Genomic DNA, 24284 nt, shown 5'->3' with positions numbered 1-24284 from the left:
TCAATTTGATTAATTTTCTGGAACATTTACAGTCATTCTATAATCGAACCAATATACAATAACAAATTTCAATTTAAAACGGTTCGAACATTTGGTTAAAAATCGAAATATATAAAAATATTTATAACAATGTCTGAAATGTTATCAATTTAATACACCTAAGTACTCGATGAAAACTAAATATAGTTGAAAACAAAAAAATTGCATCTAAAATAGTACAGTAGAAGCTGTTCTTCAGGTTAAGCCTTAATTCTTTCCCTCTCCCCTGTGGGGGAATTTTGAAAAATCCCTTCTTAGTGTGCATTTTCATGGTATACCCTAACTGTGTACAAAATTTCACCTCTTTAGGTTCAGTGGTTTACTCTGGGTGATGATGAATCAATCAATCAATCAATCAGACAGTCAGTCAGTCAGGTCAAGTAATTTTATATATTTAGATTGAAGGGGATGTGAGAGTAGCCAAGGACGTAGGTCTCAATCTATGCCACTTACGGGCACTAGTCGGTAAGACCAGTTCTCTAACTTTAATAGGAGAGCGTTATCAAAATTGATCCAAACGGCGAAGTTCAGATGCTCGTCAGGTTCCCGACACCAGTTAATCAATCTTATTATACACGGATTAACACGCGTATGTGATCTGATTCGGTCACACAATTAAAAGACATTTTTAGTTAAAACAAAATATTAAATTTAATAAACAAGAAAATAAATTATACAAAAGGTGGATAAACGAGAGACAGAACTACTACAACCAATATACACCTCGGTAGATAGCTATACTTATACTCTACCCTAGTCGCGATCGAGAGAGAGCTCACAAAAATCGTTATAAAACATACGACCTGTTTCAGATGTCGTTCGTCTTCTTCTCTGTATGCAAGTTCAGTTACTTCTTCGTATGGGAGATCACTATGTGCACAAATATAAAGGTATCACTTCTATGTGCAGACTCTAGACTTATTCGGTATGTGACTCGTCTAAGGACGTTGGTCATCAGGAGGGAAACGTATGTGGAGTTTGTATGCTTTCGGATCTGTCGCTGAACTCGCCGAATTCAGACAAGTTCCCTCTATATCTTCTGAATGCCGACCAATCATCGGCCAGTAACTCTTTCGTGAGAACGGATGAAAGGGGGGATGAATGAGGGGTAACCATTTCCCATCTGAGCTGGATTTTAACCAGATAAGGGAAAGTCAGAGGATGTTCTCTTCTGTGAAAGGAAGTAACATCTGTTATCTGCCTTTTCCCACGTTAAAACAGTATTTTTCTCACCAAAAATGAAATAATATTTGGTGACATTATTTCAACGTAAATAATAAAATATTAATTTAGACCCAGGGGCCTTTCGGGTCTCACAGGGATCAATAAAAAACAATTTTTCTTAAAGGGGTACATAAAAAGAATTTGTTAAATACAAGAAAAAGGTTGGAAACTATTTTTTGTAAAAAGAAGAAATTGACAATAGCATAAATTAACATAATTATATATCAGTATATTATGAATATTAAAGAAGTTATTTTGTAATTTATCTTCGAATACTTTTATTTCTTTTATAATCAAAACATTTAAAATGTTAAATTTTTTAAAACATTATTTAAACTTTAAGTAGAAATATGATTTATGTAATGAAAGTACAGTAAAGCGTCGATTATCCGACTCAATTGGGGACTCAGGTTGGTCGGATAACTGAAAAAATCGGATAACCAAAAAGAAGGAAAAAAATACATTATTAGTTTAGTATATTAGGATATTAGTATATCCCATGTAATTAGTTTATTAGTATATCGCTATTAAACAACTTTGCGTTGAATTTTCATCGATGTTTAGTCTAACAAATTTTTTTAAAATAATAATTGTTGCTATTGTATCGTTAAAAATTATTTTTAAATTATTTTATTGCTCACGAAACAAACAACCATTCATAATTAGAAAATTAAGTCTTGTTTAAATACTGGCCTCCCTTTAATGGTCGAGCTGTTGATGCCAGCTAAAACACGCAAAAATTTAACAAAAATAATATTAAAGTAGCCAAGACATAGCCAAATATTGTAATGTCACATCACTAGCGGACATTTGAAATTTTCCGACTAGAACGGTCAGTTAACTGATGTGACGGTTAATCAGGGGTCGGATAATCGATGCTCTATTGTAATACAATTAAGGCTTTTTACATATTTATATATGTTTTTATTTAAGTTAAATCTTTTACAATACCTTTAAAAGATTTAACTGGTACAGAATTCAAGTTTTTTGATAAATTAATAATTTCTAAAAACTAGATTTATTGTAAAATGAACATATCAGATATTTATCATAAAATTTTTAATAGAATGAACAATTATTTATTGTGACATTGTCACAATGCTGGGCTGCAATTTTTAATCATCTTTTTAATTTATTTAATTTAAAATACAGTAAGACCCCACTTAACGCAGGGGAATATGTTCCTAGACGACAAAGCGCTAAATGAAACAGTGTTAAACAAAGTCATTTTAACACAGAGTAAATAGGAATAGGGGAACATGCAACCAAAAATAAACAGATTTTACTTAAATTTTAAGTTATTTTTATATTAATTTACATAATAATATATGTTAAATAACACACAAACATATGCACACAGAAATGTAAAGTTCATTTTTTGTGATGAAGGTCCTGAATCTTCTGAAATTCTTGTTTTTGCAATAAAGACGTGTAGTTTCATATGTCACTTTCTTTTTCTTCTTTTAAGGAAACATCAGTAGCAAGAGATTACATCCAAAATCCTCATCTTGCTTTTGTAATCTTTTCAAAATCTGGTTCATTTGCTACAAATTGATCAACAATTTTGGTTATCATTACCAAAATTTTGCTAAGGAAATCTGTAGAGAAGTTTTTTGGGTTCTTCATTTTCAGAATCACTATTTTCCATTTCAACATGAATTTCCTTTTCTTCCAGTTCTTGAAGGTCATTGATAAGGCTCTCACCAGAAATTTGCAGTAACTCTTCAATATTCTGCTTATCTACATCTCCTAGTTCTGCTGTATCAATTAGGTTGACAATTTGGTCAACCTAACAATATGGTGATAGGCTCTTCTCATTGAGGATTCTTGGATACCTTCAGCCATAATTTCTTCCACACTGTGTTCATGCATTTATCAGTTAATTGTTGCCAAGTGAAGTTGATATTGCCTATGGCATCCACGATGTTATATTTTTTCCAAAATTGCACCAAACAAACATAGATTTAAGGAAAGTACAGTGCTACGATGAATTGCCACCTTTTGCTGATTGGTTCGTGTTTGGGAATAATCGTATTATGTACAAAGCAATGAATTGCTGCGATAATTTGAATCATCATAAATTTTGAACTTTTTTTAGACTTCAAGCAGATTGTGTTATATCGAATCAGTGTTAATCGAGGCAGCAATAAGCAGGGTCTTACTGTATATGCTCTCCTTCTCAAATTAGTAGTGGCTTGCCCCTGTACGTTATACTTTTCCTTTAATAATAGAGTTGTGCCGGTTATCTAACACCTTTCGGGGGAGATTTTTGAATTGAAATAATGTGACTTTCGATTTGCATTGGAAGTACTTATATAGATAATCGGACCCTCCTGCACCTTAGGTTTCCATATCTGGTCTTGTCTTTCATCTATCTAACTCTATTCTCATAATTAAGGAAAGACATGGATGACAGTGGGAATTTATAGGTCTACAATTTTTTCAAATTGCAGCCCAATGAGAATAGCAGATTAATAAATAAATTTGTGAAATGTGTAAAGTTGTTATTATTTAATAACTATTAGTTATTTATATAGTTAGTATTATTTAATATGTGAAATTCATATGAAAAATAAAAACAAATTAACTTACTCTGAAGTTTATACAATTATTATTGTAACTATGCAATTTTTTTAATACTTATTACATTTAATTTACTTATTATTATTTAGTCTATCTTAATTTACTGTATGCTCTTATTATACAAAAATATTTATTGCAGGTATTGAGAAAAATAGTATCTTCTAGAAAAGAATGCAGTGTCTTAAAGCACCATTATTATTGAATTCAAGAAGACGTTATATAATAAATAAGTTAAGTTGTGATGAGAAAATAAAATAAAATATAAATTTTTTTAAGGATTTTTTTAAAATTTTGAATACAAAAGTGCAGTAAAATATTTATGCAAACTTATTTACAACATGTATATAATATAAATGATGGATATAGACAGTTACATAATGCCACGTAAATGTACAGATCATCTTCATTCAAAACAATTTTTCTATCACCAGAGACAAAGTTTGAAATGTTGTTATTGTAAATATCCAATAATTGTTCGACATAGCCGACAGTTAGAACACACAACTGTAGAAGAACTTTGTGACAAGATTCTTTCGTGTAATATAAGACTTAACAAGAGACATTTGCAGACAAGAAGTGCTAAAAGTGTTTCAGATCTTTGTGCTAATATTGTTACAAGAGGAATTGTTCAAGCTGCAAACAGAGAGTGTTTATGTACGACAACATATTCATCTAAAACTATTGGAATAGATTCTTCGTTATCATCAGTAGAACTAAGAAGCATCATTTTTCCAAGGAAATGTTTTAGTCTCCCACACTGTTATAAACCTCATTTAAATTTAAACTGTGGTTGTGCACAAGATGAAAAATGTACACCAAAATGGGAAATTCGGGAAACAAACAAAACAGTAACATCAGAATCTGAAATAAACCATGTTAACAGTCAGAAAAGAATTAATCCATCAGAATTTAAAATGAAATTGGATGTAAGTATAACTTTGAAATTTTTGGTAATTTTATACTGCAGCCCAAATGAAAAGATATAAAAAAAAATCTATTTCTGGAATTAAAGTGTATGAAATAACAAATAAAACAATAAGCTTAATTCTCATATTAATTTAATGTCTTCAGGAATATTTAAAATAACTTTAATATTTTAAATTTAATTTTATTCGGTTGTCATCAAACCAATTAAATTTATTTTCACATTTTAACTTTAAATACTTCTGAAAATATTAAAAGTAATAAAAATACTTCCTATTTCATCTTCATTATTTGTATATTTTAAATTCAGTTATTAAATTTTAAATTTAATAATAATTCATTTTATTAATTTTAAATAGTAATAAATGAATATTTTATTGAACAGAAGAAAATTATTTAATTTTATTTACTTATGATAAGCATTATACAGTAGATCCTCGCTTAACAAGCACCTCTCATAATGAGTAATTTGCATAACAAGCAAAGCAAATTGTAAAAAAATTTACTTGCTTAACGAGCAATGAGAAGAGGGAAAGTCCCAAATTGTGCACATGCTACATCAGTCTACATCATTCCACTAGCATCTTAGTGTTGCTTATGATCACACTTTTCCAAACTTATGTTTAGACATATCTGTGTGTCCCTATATTTCACTTTTCAGCCAAAACTACACATCGCACATGAATGGTGTTTGTATGTGGTAGTAGCCCCAAGTCTCCATTCGTGCACTATGGTGGTTGTGTCTTGATAGCTATAAGGGTGCGGGAGATATGGGCTTGAAAGTGGAAGATTTTCTATTTCAATTTTAAAAATTTTCGAATTCGAATTTAAATTTGAATTGGTTCGATTATAGAACGATTGTAAACATTCCAGAAAATTGATCAAATTGAAAATAGTTCGTTTGACTGGACGTANGGTCCTTGCAGCTAGTTACATATAAACATCAACAACCATAACCCATTATATAATAAACATGCCAAATGATATACCAAATTCTTGGGCTATGTAAAGGATATAATTAAATATTAGAAATTACTGTATTTTGATTTTTTTCCCCCTGCAAATCAAATTCACGTTCAGGTTGGTTCATTCTGCACTAGAAGAAAAGATGATGATTTATGCTCCTTAACAATGTATATTGTATAATTTTTTTTACATAAACATTATACATAAAATATTTAAGTATTTTTTTTTGGCATGGAACATATTATCATATTTTACATTAATTTATATGAGAAAAATTGTTTAGCTTTACGAGTAACATTTTGGAATGAATTATGCTTGTTAAGCAAGGTTCCACTGTAATTACATAAAATTTTATAATTTTGTTAGAATTAATTTAATTTTAATTGTAATTATTGAACTTTAAAACAGTGAAATTGTTTTACAGTGTTATTGTTCTAAACGATTAAATTTTGAATTTTTAAGAATATATGAAGTTTTGCCACAGACTAACACAAACACGTCAAGTAAGGCTAAAAATTGTGACTTAACAGTAGCACCAGGGTGTTATATTATGATTTCCATGGATATGGTAAGAAAATGTGTATAGGAATCGAGTACTTTGTATGCAGGATCTGATAGCACAAATTCTAGAATTTTATATGTAAAAAATATACAAAAATAATATATTTATTTATTTTTAATCTTTTACAAATTTTTTAAGCTTGCTATTTGTGATGTAGTTTCATAAACATTGTTTTTTTTTTTTTTTTTTTAATATTTTAGAAGTAATAAAGTGTCAAACAACTGCAGCAAAATATCATAAAATAGCAAATAACTTTAACATTTGATGAAGAACAGTTTTGAATCTTGTAAACCAACTAAAATCAGCATAATTAAGGAAAAAGAAGACAGCATTCAAATGCAGTACTTCCTCAATGCTTTATGATTATTATTTTTCTAGGTCCTTTGGAAAGCAAAAATTGCTAACTCAGAATTTTTGTATTTAGAATATATGGTCTAACAGAGCATTATGGCCAAAAGCCTATTTTAAACAATCCAAAAAATATAGAAAAAAAATTTCTTTATCCAGATTATTTTAGAGTTCTTCAGTGAAAATGTTTTAGTGATTACTTTTTAAAATTTAGATTGATTTACTTTTTTTAGAGTATTATTAGTTGAGTTCCAATATTTTATAATATACCAAATTGAAGATGATGATATGTTTAAGTTTGGAAGTATATGCATTAATTACTAAGAAAAAAATTTAAAACATTTAAAACTTGTTTAAATTCTTAGTTTCATATTTAAATGTTGCTAAACCCAATAGACATAAATGACTTCTATCAAGGGATTTACCAGAAGGTGCCACAAAAACATTATATTTCAAGAGGTGGAATAAGCATTACAGATTTTTATTACTTCTTGACAGATCTGTGTTAATCTGTGGTTTGTTGCATCAACAAAAATACAGGGTGTCTGAGTTATCTGTATTATTATAAAATTTTATTTAAAAAACAAAGTAGTTTATCAACATGCAGTTTGTGATTAAAAAAAAGATTAACTCGAAAGTACAAAAAATTAACACAAAAGCTGAAGTTATTTTTTGTACATTTAATTAACTTCAACATGTGCTCCTTTAGTTGCATGAAGAATGTCCAATCAATAACTGATTTCTTGCCAGGCACTGTTTTAACAGGATGGTGCATTCCCTCACCAGGCAGTTTCCTTGTGTAATTTACTTGATACAGTGTCTTGGCTGATGGATTGTCTGTGGGGACCAATTTTTACCTGACATTTATGAATTATAATTTTGGTTCAGTTTTGTTGTTTTAATTGATGTTTAAACTATATAATTTTAATAGAAATAATAAGAGATTGATGATGATTAAAATTTTATTACTTGATATTTTCTTTATTTTTTCTTTTATGAGATTGAGATTTAAAATAAGTTATTTGTGTATGATACAAAAATATTTTTTTATATACTTTTACAAATATTTAGACTTAATGAAGGATTAACCATTGGTGTGAGAACATGTACAGTAGTGTCCACTTATAACAAACCTGTATGGACCATCAGAACTGGTTCATTATAACCGACCTTCGTTATATTTGATAAGAAATAAAATATAGTCTAATTTTGAAAAACTAAACTTTAATGTCTCAAAGATAAAATGTAACAAATTATTACATAGAAAGTTGCTCATTAAAACATCAATATAAATGTGCATAGTTACTTAAAAAATTCCATTATTTTTGTTTGTTGATATTTGCTAGTTGTATAGCCTTCTGTAATATACAGTTCCATTTCAGCAAAACTATTTAAAATATTTTGTGGAGTATTATGCATTTGTAAAACTCTTGAATAACAATAGTGTTTTGCAAAAACTTCAGAAATTTGCAAACATTGGCACTGTTTGCATATGTTGTATCATCATCTTCATCCTCACTAATTTCATTATTTTTGGAAGACATTGAAACTATCATCATCATCAGTCAAAAGTTCTCTACTACTAATACTGTCATCAACTCTGATATATTCTTCAAAATCATAGTCAGCACATCTTTAACACTTTTTGTTTCATCATTTGTAAGTTTGCTTTTCAAAAGTTTATTGATCAGAATGTCATCATCTGAATCAAACTCTTCTCCATTAGTTTGTATAAAGCCATTGTATCAAAAACAATTTGCTATTGTTTGCATTGATACCTTTGCCATGTCGTATGGATGAAGTTTTTGCATCGAGATTTATTGAAAATGATTCTTTATAATTAGAAGTTACCATTTTTGTAAGGAGAATTTGCCAATAGCTGCTTTTTAAGCTATGTATAATCTCTTGATATAAAGTCTGTGATTTTGAACCTGTATTGGGCAGCATGAACACCAGTGTAATGCAATGTAAATTCTTGATATCTGAATGCACTGAGTAGTTTTCAATCAATAACAAAATTTTGAGTTTCTTTTTTCCTCAGTTCTTCATCCCATTTTTGCAGTTTGCTACAGAAAATGTCAGGGATCATCCAAGCTCTTTGGTTAGATTTGTAGTTTATCAGTAGCTGTCGATTTTTGAAACATCTTGGATTTTTTGATTTATTGATACTAACAATTTTCTCTTTTCTGCTCCATAAGATATGCAGCTAGTAGAATAGTAATTCTTTCTTTAGATAATTTTTCTTCTGCATACCTTTATCCTTTGAATTTTAACATCCTATTTGGTGTAAGCTTATAAAAAAGACTTGTTTCATCTGTGTTAAAGATATCACAATCTTGGAAATTTTCTCTAATTTTGGGCCACTTATTTTGCAACCAGTCTTCTACCACATTCATGTTTACTGCAGCTGCTTCTCCATCTATCGGCTTTAGCTTCCAATACTATGTCTTTTTTTTAAATCTCTTGATCCAACTTCTACTATATTTTAAACTCAGTACTCTTTTCTAATTTGCTTTCTAACTCTTCCGCTTTTGACTGCAATATAGCACCACTAATAGTTATGTTTTTAAGTCTCTGTTGAGAAAACCATTTTAACGATAATTAATATAATTCATCATATGCTGATTTTCTAAGTTTTTTAGCTTTCAAATTATCACGTTGGAAACTCACAGGTATTGTGTTTTTTTTCTTCCAAATGATAGCAACTGTCAACTTAGTTACAATTATTTCTTTACATAATTTGCTTTGCTTTACACCACTTTCCAACCTTTTAATAATTTCATATTTAATCTGTAACATAAATGACTTATGTTTCTGTTTACACTGATTAGTGCTTAAGAGTTGTCATATTTCACAAGGAAGTATGCACAGTACTTTGTAATTTCAACTTGTGAATGGCAAAAGTTGATATGCCTCAAGGGAATGCATAGTTCATTATTCTTTATAACCAACATCAATAAATGGAATTTTTCTAACCAATAACAGCATAAATTTTAAATGATGTGATGGTTTGATTTTGAAATTTGAATTTGAAATACTGTACTTACATTTGAAATTTTCTAGCCAATCAAAAGCTTACTTTCAATTTCCAAACATTAAATGGATGAGAAATCGAATAAAATCATTTAACTGTTAATAACAGATCAGAAATAACATTTAAAATTTAAATTATAACTCTAACAAATGAATATCCATGATAGTGTAAATTTCTAAGTTCATTGGTCAGTAGAAGAATTTCTCAGAATTTCAGAGTTTCCAGATTTCTCAGAATCTGGTACAGAGAGATGTGAGATCCGGAATTTTTGTGATGGAAATCCTGCTCTTTTATTAACAAAAATGGTAATTAATTAAACTTTCGTTTATGTGATGCCCTAGAAGAAAAAAACAGTTTTTAGCCGGGATTGTGTAAACTTTCCAGTCATAACTAGCAACATCCATTGTTCTTTGCAGAACATGCATCTTGTCTTGCAAGAAGGTTTACAGTTAGCATCTAAATGTCGTCATTTGTTTTAGATCCCAGGAACACCTATAACCTTTAACTCATGAACATTCGATCATGTGGTGAAAATTCCCCATAAAAACCTATAAAAGACAGTTCTTACCCCCTCTCAGGGGAATCTATTACCGAACGTCGGACCGACAACATCGTGCCGATTCTCCGAACCCGCCGAATTTCGATCTATGATCGTTGAGAATTAAATCTTCGCAAAAGTCGCGAACTTTTTAAATTTGTGTTCCTGTGGATAATAGATTTGAACATTTAAGCGCCTCCCCGGATTAAACAGATCAAGGAACTCCATAAAGAGGTATGAAAGTGGGAAACTCTCTCTCGAGCATATTAGGCGGTTTAAACACAATTTGTGTAGGCTTGTTTTAATAAATTGTTATTTTATTTGTTAAAAATATGGTAGACTCCTTTACACGATCACGCCCTTCACCTTATCGTCGACCCCAAATTATCTCCATCCACTTGGCTGACATGTGAGAGTCAATTAGACGTCCTGACAAGTGAACGGGAGACTAACAGCGCGTATTGACAGAGAGTATAAAAATTTAAATTTGTGATGAAAAATTAGGTAAATGTGTGCATTGAAATTAGTTACAGTAGTTAAAAGCAAAAATGCACAGTTAAGCAACATATCCCTATGTTGCTTAATTGTGTATTAGGTATTTATGTATTAGGTCATTTTCAGTCATGACCCCTTACATTTTGTTTAACCTTTTCATGTTGCTCCCATTATGTTACAGGAAAAAATTTTTATTTAAAAACCCTAACTCTTTGTATATAAGTTATAAGTGATAACTTTCATGTTTTTTAAATCCAAATATCATTTGTTATATATGGATTTGTTGGAGCCGAAAAAATAATATTGCTCTCATGGGTGTTTTATTCATACTTTTAAAATTGGTTTGTTAGAACTGAGAGTTAAGCGGGTTTGTTATAAGTGAACACTACTGTATATGACTAATCGTCATCACATTACAGTCAGTTTTGCTTTCAGGAACATGTACAGTTTCTCATTGGATAAGGTGTTGTGAACTTGAAACTGGAAGAAGATAGGTACCAAACAAAATTCAGAATTATTAAAGGTTGTTTATAAAAAGTTATCTATTTTAAGGATATTTTTATTATTTAAAGGAACAAAATACAAATTTTTAAAAATTTAATATGAACACATGAACACACTGTATCTCAACACATTTACATCTATCATGTGTTGAGATACAGTTTGAAATGAAGGCATTCTTTACAAATATATTCTAAAAGAATCTAAAAATTAATATTCATTGCCAATTACTTAATTACTGATTATTGGTAATTATTGATAAAAGTATCAAAACAAATATTGGGTAAAATTTTAGTTTGTATCAAAAATAAGTATTAATACCTTGTTAATATTGGTACCTTGATCATATTTCAGGAATGTAACTTTATAGGTAGTACTTTGAGATTGCTGCTAAATAAGATAAACACTGATATATGTGAGAAGAAAACTTTTCAGCCACATTGATGGCTTTTGCATGCCACCAGATCAATGTGATTTTTTTGGAATGAATCCCAAAAATGGGATCCAAGTTTTTGCCAAGTGCAGGATCAGTGATCTTTTTGATCCTGACTTGAGATCATCAAAATTTATAAACACAGATTTAAGAGTGCCTGCATAAAACATAATGATAAGAACACTATGTAATGCATGATATATTTTACTTGAGTAACAATATAATTATATAAGCATAATGGGATAATCATAATCACCATGCAACTTTATATTTGTTACATTTAGATTTCATTTTTCAAGTTGTTGTTAACTTTATGTTCATTAAGAGTGTGATATTTTGTTGTTTTGTATTTAAATTTATTCTATAATATGGTGATAGTATGACCTTGAACATCTATATTTTAACCTGATGGTTACTAATATAGCTGAAAACATTTGCTTGACAAAAATTATTGCTGGATTTTAAAGGTTTATTTAATTCATTATTTTATGAAGATCCTCCAGATTACTTCTGTTTGAACAAACTTAGAATTCTGTCCAAATAGAACCTCTTAGATTGTCCAATCTTCCAGAATTCCAGGTTTTTATGCTCCTAGACCCTTAATCCATTGGACTTTCGAATTCTCTCTCTGTTAAATGTACAAGTAATGGGATTGTGCAAAAAGAATAGCATCTAGTTACAATTTTTGTGATTACTCAGGATTTATTTCTTCATAATTTGAAGTTTGGACTATTTACAAAAAGTCAAAATTTACTTTTGAGTCCATCTTTATCCTTATTACACTACCATAGAAGTAACAGTCACAAAAAAAAATTTCTGCTTTGAAGAACTCTTCTTAAAACACAGGTAAAAATTGGTAAAAAATCCCAATGGAAGAGTTCTTCAAAGCAGAAATTTTTTTTTTGTGACTGTTACTTCTATGGTAGTGTAATAAGGATAAAGATGGACTCAAAAGTAAATTTTGACTTTTTGTAAATAGTCCAAACTTCAAATTATAAAGAATAGCATCATTTAAAAATTTGTGATGTAAATGATATAATCAGTTAAATGGGAAAAGCTCTTAACAGAAAAAAAAAGGAAAAGTATATTTCCTATCTTTGACATTCTTGCTCTTGACAATGTAAAAAGATAAACTCAATCCATGCTAGTGGAGATTTTATCATTATTTCATTAAAAAAATCAACTGGATATGACCCTATTGATGATTTCTGATGTAATTAATGGACTGTTTCAACTTAGTATAAGACTCACCACTAATAATAGTGTCTATTTTATGATTGTCAAATGTTATTTATTTAAGGAAGATTTCTTTTATTAGGTTTTCTCTAGCTTTTTTTTTTTTTTAGTTTACTAAGAACTTTTCTTTATGCTGCTGCTGATTCTTATCATTAACTTGGATTTAGTTCTCATCTTGTCTTTTCTGATCTTTCTACTGTTTGATCTCACAAATCTGCAAACATTGAAAACAAATAAACATAAATTACAGTAATAAATAATGCAAGTAAAAGTTTTGACATCTGCAATACAATTTAAATGACAAATTTGAAGGTAATGTCTGTTGAGAAAAATTCTGTTGAATAAAATAGTCAAAAGAGGTATCTAACTTTATCTTAGAGTCAGAAATTATAAATAGAGAATTCTGACCAATTTAGAAATCATTGTAGAAGAAGAATGAAAATGAATAAAGCAATAGGGTTGACACTTGAGAGTTCAGTACTATGGGGACAGTTCAAAGATATGCATGGAAAAGATGTGGCCATAGCTGGAGTCAATAATATTTTGTTAAGGAAGAGATGGAGCTAACTACTTCAGTTGAGAAACTGGCCATTACGTGTTATATTAAAATGGCAGAATATGGACAGGAGGTTAGAAGGTTGCAGGAAAGTCTCTCTTTCAGAACATGGATGTGATGTCAAATATGGGAAGATCCCTGTTACTCTTTTAAGATATGTATCACAAAAGAATTTTAATTAACTTTGAGAACTGAAAAAATAATTCTAAAACATTAGAAAAAGACTTTATAGTTTGTGTAGTTGTGTGAATAGCAGAAATGCATAAAGTTACATGGATTGAAAAAAAAAGAAAAAGTTTGCTTCAGAAAAGAGATGCTTTTTAACTTTCAATTTGTATAAATTATAAAAACACAAAGTAATATTCAATAAAAAAAACCTAAAAATGATGTGATGAAAATCAGAGATAGTTAATTTCTTGTAATTTCTAAAATTCTAGAAACTCTTGATTTGACATCAAATGATTGTTAAACAACAATAATAATAACTATAAAAGTATAATTTTAATTGCAAAGTTTTAATTTTTTAAATAAATTTTTTACTGAGAAAGTAAATATTTCAAATGTTTGAATTCTTGAACTTTAAACTTATGAAATATAATATTCATTACCATTATTTATGATAAATGAGAAGTTCTATTTAAAAGAGATTTTTCTATAATATAAATCCTCTGATCGTATTAGTGTTTCTTGGTTTTTGTTATGTGCTATTTAAATGTGGTAGTTTTTAAATATTGAAAGTCAGTATAAAAAATTATAAATTTTAATTGCAGGTAATGAAAAAATGGTTTGGAGAATTTAATGATGAACAGAAAAATATAATGTTAAAGACCCTTATGGTAAGTTTAATTTTAAAATTGTTAATACAAATTATTTTAACTTATAAAATTCAAGATGATTTTACAATTATGTAATGAAGTTCATTGCATTAAGAGTGCAATTGTAAAACCAAGAGTGTATTGTACAGTGTGGTTTGCTTTATTTATAATTATTCAATAACAAATGATTCTGAATTAAGATGAAATATGGAATTTATCTTGTTGAAAACAAATACAGTGAAACTGTGTAAACTGGACTCATATGTTACTGAATATTTTTTCTGGTTTTTCTATTTTGAACAGGTTTTTTTAACACAGAAAATTGCTGTGTTCCTAAGAATTTATCCATTTAGGCAGGTTTCTATTTTATTAAGGTTCTGCTTTGGACAGGTTTTACTGTATGTACTGTACAAAGAAAAAATTTCCGTGTAAACTACTAGCTTTATATACAGTTTAACCCGCTTATAATGTCATCCATGGGACTGGCAATTTTTTGATGTATAACCCAGTGTCGTTATCTGCGGGATCATAATTTCATTCCCATAAAAGTATCAAGTGTGTTTAAGAATCTATTATAAAATCCATCTAATTTAATATCATATGTATAAAAGTGCAAACTAAATATTTAAATCAACTTTATTTACATTATTATGTCTAAATTTACAACGATGTAATTAAAAATTTCAAAAATGACCTTTTATAAGAAATTTTGTCTCAAATTTCAATAATGGTGGCACTTTTGGTTTTGAGAATAATGTCAAATCAAAGGGCAACAAAAGGTTAAATTAATGCATACCAATTAAAAAAAAAAGAAACAATAAAAATATTCACTTAAAAAAAGTTAACACTTTCCTTTTTAAGCTAGCCATTTTACCTGATTTGTTGCTAAACTACAACACGAGTATGAGAGCTATGCAGACTAACCCACTGTCACATCATTTAAAGGGGTGGCGAATCTCACCCCATCGTTGCTAAATCTGTTGCTAAATATAATAGGACAAGAACTACATTAACATATTGGGCAGGTGTATTGGGGAAGACCTTTAGTTATAAAGCAATGGTCAGATTCAAATTCTGTTAGAAAGTTGGAATGATATTACATACATTTGTTATTAAATGTGATTAATAAGCAGGATTCATTTTCTTCAAATATTAGGTGGAAAGCCATTCTAGATTTGCATGATTTTTCTGCTCTAGTGTCCAATTTACTTGATAAATTAATTTGATTTTCAAAACTGTTCAATTCTGGAAGAATGAATTTGATTTGATACAAATATAGAACTGAAGCAGTTTTCAAAAGAACAAAAATGTTTCTTGAAGTAAATAAAAGTTTTGCTCCTGAATGAAGCATTAAGTAATCATTATGATAACCAAATACTTCAAATACTGAAAGACTGGAATAAAGTATGTCATAAAAAACTCAAACCTATGAACCTTATAAATGAAATTCCAGCATAGTTTAATGCAGATAAAATACAATCGCTTTCAATCTACATAGGAGATCTTCTTCAGGTTAAAGTGTTTCAAAATGGAATGCAAGGAAAGGAACATTTTAAGATTATTTGAAAATGCTCAAAGACATAAAAAATGCACAAGTGTATATAATGTGATACATATTAACATAAAGTCTAATACATAATAAAACATAAATATAAACAAGAAGTTACAAAAATAAAAATAAAAAAATTTATTATTAATATATTGATTATTATTGTTGGTATAAAGATTGCCAGATATAAGATAATTGTTTTTTATCCTTGAAATTGATGCAAAAGCCCTTCTTTTCAAATTTGAATACAGTGGTACCTCAGGATACGAAATTAATCCGTTCCGACACTGAGATCGTATCATGAAAATGTCATAAGGTGAATCATTTTTTCCTATACGATTACATGTAAAACCAAATAATTCGTTCAATACGAAAAACACACTCAAAGCTAAGTAATACATTAAAAAAATAATAACTATAGTAAGGAAAACACTGAAAAATGCATTTTGTAGTTGTAAATGTATAAATAATCATAATAGAATAATAATTGATAAAAAAAATGTAGTTTTATTTACACTTTACCTTTGAGGATAGACCACAGTGGTGGTGTAAACTGGTGGAGGAAGAGAGGGAGAAGGGAAATGATACTAAAACTTAACTTACATAACATAATGTAACAGTAACTTAAAAATAACTTAGAAAAGATTTAAAAAATTAGCGTTGTTTTATATATTTTTAAAATTTTCATTCACTGCATTTTGCTTTCTTTCCTTCGCTTCCACCAGCACTTTCACTCGATAGAGGTCGCTTGGTAAAATATCTATCCAAAGACGTTTGGCTTTGCCTACTTTTTAAAATGTTTCAAAAATGACTAGGCAAATATTACTCTGAGCAGCAATACGACCAGTGTGAATCTTTTCGGGATGTTCCTTTTCAATAAAATCAGTCACTTTCTGATAATACCTCAAGATTTCCTTTATCGAGCGAGATCCTTCCATGACGAAGCAAACACACGGACTGAGACCGACGAACAGAAGTGAATAAAAAATGGCGCTGCAAACTAATGTAACGTCGTATGGTGAGTTTTTGTTTGTATCGTGGAGCAAAAATATGTTCGAATTTCGTGTCGTATCCTGAAAATTTCGTATGCTGGGGCGTTCGTATCCTGAGGTACCACTGTATCTCAAGAACTTCTAGTGTCCTGATTTGGTCGTAATGCTTAGATCATCATATAATGGAAGCTTTGTCTAGATAGGCTTGAAAATCATTGTCTGTGGTGTACCTGGCTAGAGTGGTGTTGTATTTTCTTTTATCAATTTCACATCTGTGTTCTGCAAGCCTTATTTTGAGTGATTTTGTGGTGCTGCCGATGTACTCATGATCATACACTAATCTATTTTCTCTCAACATAATCCTATAAACTGGTACCCTAAGCTTGTCAGTGTTGTCCTTTCCATTTCTGAGAATATTATAGATAGTGGAACATGTTTATAAGTTAATCTATCATCTTTCTGATGAGCAATTTCTTTATATAAGCTTATCATATTGTGGTTATAATCTAGAACAATGCAGCATGTACTCTGGTACTCATCCTCCACCCACTAACAATATATCACAAATTGGAAACACACACAACATGCACCACATTGTTCTAGATTTAATTACAGTAGAACCCCTCTAGTCCGCCCTCGGCTAGTCCGTCACTCTGGTTAATCCGACCGTGGTCGGATTCGAGAAACTTGTCCCGACTCGTCAGTGACTCACCGTCCGTGGCATTCTTCTGTGTTCGTTACAGTATATGTTTTACATTGTGTGTGTTTTCAACATGCCAGGAGTGAAACGTAAACACGTTACTCTTTCATTAAATGAAAAATTAGCAGTGCTACAAAGACTGGACAAAGGGAAGATTGTTTATTTTACTTTTTTCTGATAATTTGACCTTTTTTGCATTCCGACCATACCCCCAGTTTCAAAGGTGACGGATTAGAGGGGTTCTACTGTAATAGAGTTTTAAATTTTATGTGCATGTTATTTAGCACTAACTTAGCAATTTCAATTGAAAGTAAGTATTACAGAATTTATTACATTAGTAGTTGAATGTAAAATATGTTTTCTAAAAATAACTTTGTAAATTTATATTATGTAATTTGTTAAATTTTTAATTATTATGTTTTTTAAGTTGTAAAATTAAATGTATTTAATACTGATTTGTTTAATTTTTATAAAATAGTAATTTCATAGCTAAAATGTTTCTTATATTTTTTATATTTTACTTTAGAGTCAGTGTGGTGCTTCTCAAAATCACATGTTATCTGTAACGATGACTCCAATTATGCATCAGTTTTGTCCTCCAAATTGTGAAGATTTGTTATCATGGTTACCACAAAATCTAGCTTTATATATACTGTCTTTTCTTGATACAGGTTAGAAATATGATTTATTTTCATTTTTAACATGAAATTGCTATTTAATTAATTTATTTTTGACTTAATTAAAATAATAAAAAGTTAATAAATTTTTATTCAAGCAATCAACAAAATTACACAAATTATGTAAAACAGATTCTAATGAAGAAGCCTGATAGATAAAATTTAAAAACTTTATAGTTGAAATTTTTTATTGGTGAAAACAGCTGGTAATAATTATATCATATCCTACAAACTGATACATGAAAACAGATGTTTTTGCATATGTTATTTTTAACGTATAATTTTATGAATAAAGCAAAAGAAAAAATAACATAGAAAATAATATTGAATTTAACATTTAAGATAATTTACAATACAAATTAATGATTCAAATTTTTATATTATGATATATTTAAAATTTTAATTATGGATTAATTTCAAATTGAAATCAATAAACTTATAAATCTCATATGGTATTTTGATAAGTCACAGGGTTTTGAATATGTATTTTTATATTAAAAAAAGTTCATTTTAGATTCATCATTAAACCTAACTCTAAAACTACCAAAATATTGTTAAATATTATTCATGCAGTAGTCATCATAGATTAATAAGAGTTATTTAAGAATGTATGAAAAAATATTTACTTGAATGGAACAATGTTCTCTTTATATAAAAATATATATAAGCATTTTAAAAAGTACATTTGACATTATTTTGACATTCTTTTCATGACAATCCCAGATCTAAATGATATTTCCATATGATTCATATAAATCTAGGTTTTTTCCGTTTGAAATTAAGATAATACATTTAATAAAAACATAAAAATATCAATACAACTTTTTTTACAAAGGTAAAACCTTGTGTTTGTCCTTTTTGCCATTCACACCATCAGCAGTCCTTAAACAATTCACAAAGTAATTACTTAAAAAAAGATAATACAATTATTATTTTTTCTTTCCTTTTTCATTCAAAACATTTTTTATTTTTAAGGAAATATCATAAAGTTGATATCTTTAATTGAATAGATAATTTTCAGATTTTTTGATGAATTTTTGTTAAAATGAAATGGTTTTTTTCTGTTCTATAAATTTTATATGGACATAAAAGATGTGTTAATATATAAAATTTGTCAACTATACTATATCTTTATTATTATAAGTTAAAAAAAAATATCTTGATACTGTTATAATTGCATTTTAAGTTATAATATTAACTTAGGTAATTCATAAATTCTAATAAATTGTTCTTAAAATGAATTATGACTTATAAAAGTTTTCTGACAATTTTAAAGTTTTACAGCACTTACTCAACATAAGAGCTGCTGCAAAGTACAGCTTTGTGAGAGCAAAATGCTAGCAAATGTGTGCTAGCACACTTGATGATGTCAAAGGCCCTGCTCCTTTCTTTGTGCCTGCACAGTTATCCCTTTGCTAGTGTAGTGACATGAGCATAAGCTCGCAGCACTCATTTTGCTGTCACAAAGATGTAGTTTGCAACAGCTTTAACAATCCGATTAATATATTTTGTAAATAATTGTTCATAAATTTTTGTACACAATTAAATCTTGGTACAGCAATTATCAGTATAATGATAAATCCTTCTATAATGATAGGAAATATATAGTTTCCTGCACAAGTTATATTAGCTAAACATAAAACTTTTCCTGATTGAATGGCATTCTCTAAGTGATAAATCTCCATTTAGCTATACATTTTTTTTTTTATTATTATACTTGTAAAATACACGATATTTTCCTTTTTCTACAATGGTGATAATGTAGTAAGTTAAGGTTTAATTAATTTCAATTTATCACTCATTTTTGGAATCAAAATGTGGTACTCCCTTAATATAGTGTTTCTATCACAAATGTTACTTTCACTCAGTAGGCCACAGTACAGATGAGCGGGTTGCAGATTTAGCATATTTTTGGTATTTTAGTGCCCAAAAGTCTTTTCCAGTTTTGGAATTAGTGTAATTTGAAACACTAACCCTATATAATTTTTGGGGAATTTTATTATATTAAACTCATTTAACATAAAGAAAGTGTATAGGGATGTCTTTGTGCTTCAAATTACATTATTAAAATTAAACAAAGCATTCTCCTTCAGAAATTATATTTTAGAATTAGTTTAGTTTTATTGGGCTGCAATTCAAATTGCAGATCTATACATTTCCACTGTCTGTTCATCTGTTTATCCATTTGTCCTTCATAATGGAATTAGACAGATGAAAATTGAGACCAGATATGGAAAGCTTAGGAGCCAGAAGCCTCATTAACTATATATAATTATAAGGTGGACCAAAAGTCACATGATTTTTAAAAAATGATTAAAAGTTGCAGCCCATTTTATTTAATTTATTTTGCCGAGGAAGATTCAGGTCTGACTGAATTTGAATTTTGGTGTTTAACATAAATTGTAGAAATAATGTGCAATAAAATCACTTAAATCTTATATGAATTGATGGACATTTCTGCATAAAAGATGCTGACATGATACAATTATAAATATAATATGTCAGATGAACACTAAATAAATTACACATTTAGCATTAGTGAAGCTCATTCTCATTATTTCAGTTTGACAAATATTTTTGTAATAGCTGTATCCAAATTTTTATGAATTTAAGATTAATAAATAAATTATAAATCATATTTTGATGTTTTTAGAAAATATTTGAACAAAAATTCAAAATCTGTAATGTTTGTAATATCACAAACAATAATTGCATTATTTTTTTTAAGTTGTTTTAAAAATTTATTTGATATTTTAAAAATAAGATTTAATAATGCTTGAATAATTATATGACTGTTTACATATACAGTAGATCCCCCTATAATGCTTAGATATGTTCCACTTTATAAGAATTTTACATTGTAGGAATTCTTAAATACATGAGCCAATCACAGCCTGACACGTGTGAAGTTTACGTACTAAGGCTGTTTGAAAGGTTTTCTTTTATAAAATTAACCGATTCTAGACTAATTCGACTCAGCATTTCCAAAACACGTATAATTATTGGGGAATAATCTGTATAAACTATGCTATAAACAAAAAATTGTAAGATTACTTACCGAGTGTGCACCATTCGACATCGCTGTTACTCAAGCTTGTTTTCGTCGCGGAACAGCGCAGCAAACCGCTGGCACGATTTCTGATGTTATTTTTCTGCGAAAACTTCGTTGAACTTTGGAGACATCATTAATATAAATAATTTTAATCGCCGTTGAATAAGAAATGTTTCTTTCACAAGAAATGTATAAAATTACAGTGCTGTATTAGACTTACGGTACTTAATTTACATACTGTACAGATGATAGCTCGCCTAAACTGTCCGTAGCGTGGCACTAGACAGCGAAAAGTATATATATAATTATAATAAAGTTACAATAAATTAAGTTAATATATAATTATATATACAGTACCTAATTTATATATAATACTGTACAGACAATAGTAAACTCAATTTACCCGCCAAAACTTTCCATAGCGTAGCGCTGGACGGCGGAAAGTAGTTCGGCTGCTCATCCACTATTGGTCTAGATTCGACCAATCTTGTCGCGACACGAGTCGGCGACGACGTTTTACGAGTCCCTTTATACGAATACTGCCGCAATTTTTTTGCTATATATAGGAGTTTCCGTTATAGGGGGGTCGACTGTATAAAATAAAAAATTTAATTATTTAAAATGATAAATTTCTATGATGTATTTTAATTCAAGTTTTATTTCAGGTATCAATAAACAAAAAACGTTTAACATTAGATATAAAATATTACTTTATATCACTATTCAGTAAAACTGCATTTGTCATAAACTGCAAAAATAATCACTCATATCTTTAAATGCAGTGTGAATTTTATATTTTCTAACGTTTTTGGTTGTTTAAATGCCCTTCCTCAAGATAAAAACCAATTTCAATATAAAAATAAGAACAAAAGATGTCCTCTGAAACAATTTGCATTTCAAAATGTTAACGCTTTAGAACCCCAATTGTTTAACTGCACATGTAGGACTTCTATGTAGATTACAGAGTGTTACAAATTAAACTCGATAGTATTATTTTTGTTATTTGCTGCACAATTTCCCACAATTCATTTGAGATCAAAATATAAATCGACAAAGATGACATATTCTAACATTGAAAATTAACATGTATGATACATGTCAGATTTAAATATGAATATATAAAAAAATAAACAACAAGAATGATGAAAAAAACATGCCCTTAACAGATAACATACACGAAATATACAATATTTCCCACTTCCATACTTTTAACATTTTAGTTCACATCTAGAGCTTTCCATGCACTGAATATTGCATTTCCATCTTTATTTTACTATTTGCCCTCATGTAGATGCTTTGTATATTTTCATGTTATCTGCTAAGGTCATGTTTTTTTTGTCACTCTTGTTTATTTTTTATATATTTATATTTAAATCTGACACATACATGTTAATTTTCAATGTTAGAATATGTCATCTTCGTCAATTTATATTTGTAATCTGTGTTGCAGTTTCACAGGTGCAGTTAAATGGTTGGGATTCTAAAGTGTTAAAATTTCCAAATGTAAATTGTTTCAGAGAACTGTTTTTGTTCTTATTTTTAAATCGCAATCAGTTTTTATCCTGAGGAAGGACATTTAAAATGACCAAAAAATTTCAAAAAGTAAAATTCTCACTGCATTTAAAGGTATGAGTGTGGTTTTTGTAGATTACTTGATATGTTGTAGATTTTTGAATTATTTTGATATATGTACAAATTTTTTATCAAGAGGTAATAAATTATTTTAAATTCTTTTTGTTATTAGTTAGCCTTTCTATGAGTGCTATGGTTTGCAAATCATGGAATGTATTAGCAAGTGAACCGTGTTTGTGGCAAAGGTTTTGTCGCCAGCCTCAGTGGCAATTATCTCGTGCAGCTGAACAGAAACAGATGATTAATTATCGTCTTCCTAATGGCGGAGTTGATTGGAAACAAGCTTTTGCTGAAAGATATCGTTTGCAAAGAAACTGGTTAAAAGGATATTGTCATGTTCGAACTTTCCATGGACATACTCAAGGTATATTATTTTATGTATTTAATAACAATTAAAGCCAATATCTATTATATTCTGGTTAAAGAAATTTTTTTACTTTATGAATGTAAAAATATGAAAGATTACCAAACAAGTATTGAATATTGTTTATAAAGAAGATAAGTGTTTGTTTTTTTTTTTAATATTGAATTGAGATTAAATATTTTCTAAGTTTTTAGGCTAAACAAATCAGCTGTCAAAAACTTTAAATTACATGATTTAGAAGGGATAAAAAATATCAAAATATTAAAGGAATATAATAATGTGATTGGTAATCATAATTACTAAATATTTTAATAAAGTGAAAATAGTTATTATTATGTTAATAATAGCATTTTGAATTTTTAACAACCTGTGTTACAAAATTAATAAGCAGAACGATTATATCACAATTGGCTTTGAGTGAAGAATTCATTCTCATAGTGATTTCTAATTTTTATTATTTTAAAAATTTATAATTCCTGTGTACATTAATATCTACATATGTTTAATATAAAATCTTTATTTTTGTTTGACAGAAAAAAATTATAATTTTTACTAATGATATATTATTAAAGAGTTACTTTCCTGTTACATTTTCTCTATATTCTAGTTTACTTTTTTTAATGAGAAAGTGCTTCAATCTCTATACTAGGAATAATCTGTGTTGACTCCTTGATTTGTGTGGTATTATTTGTATTTTAAGATTTTTAATGAAAAATGACGTTAATTGTTAGAAAGGAGAAACTTAAAATTCTAGAGATATTTTAAATCAGATATAAATTTTTTATATCATACATGAAAAAGTATATTATGGTATTGCAAAACAATAGATTTAAACTACTGATTTTTGACAAATTGTTTTTATATGTACAGTCGACCCCCCTATAAGATCATTGATTTTTCCGTTTTATCTGAATTACATGTTGTACGAGTCACTTAGATTTTACAAATACGTGTGCCGGACTGTGAATGGCTCACATATTTGTAAAATCTAAGTGACTCTTACAACATGTAATTCAGATAAAACGGAAAAATCAATGATCTTATAGGGGGGTCGACTGTAAAAT

The 24284-nt window shown here is 28.6% G+C and overlaps 1 protein-coding gene across 2 annotated transcripts in view; it reads left to right on the top strand.

Annotated features, from left to right (window-relative positions):
* The window catches only part of LOC111638327 (F-box/WD repeat-containing protein 7-like), a 47973-nt gene that overhangs the window by 4294 nt on the left and 19395 nt on the right, over positions 1–24284 (top strand). Inside the window, exons 2-5 of one of the 2 annotated variants that reach the window (XM_023384019.1) lie at positions 3986–4772; positions 14210–14275; positions 18022–18166; positions 22969–23220. In XM_023384019.1, coding sequence (XP_023239787.1) covers positions 4200–4772; positions 14210–14275; positions 18022–18166; positions 22969–23220 — 1036 coding nt within the window. In that variant the 5' untranslated portion in view covers positions 3986–4199. Of the gene's footprint in view, positions 1–3985; positions 4773–11026; positions 11237–14209; positions 14276–18021; positions 18167–22968; positions 23221–24284 lie in introns of those variants that run through there. The other variant, XM_023384020.1, reaches the window with a different exon arrangement.

The sequence above is a fragment of the Centruroides sculpturatus genome, unplaced genomic scaffold (genome assembly GCF_000671375.1).
Source record: "Centruroides sculpturatus isolate CEXI.00-Female unplaced genomic scaffold, Cexi_2.0 scaffold1186, whole genome shotgun sequence".
In the NCBI taxonomy this organism is placed as follows: domain Eukaryota; kingdom Metazoa; phylum Arthropoda; class Arachnida; order Scorpiones; family Buthidae; genus Centruroides; species Centruroides sculpturatus.
This window is presented reverse-complemented; position numbering and strand designations above follow the sequence as displayed.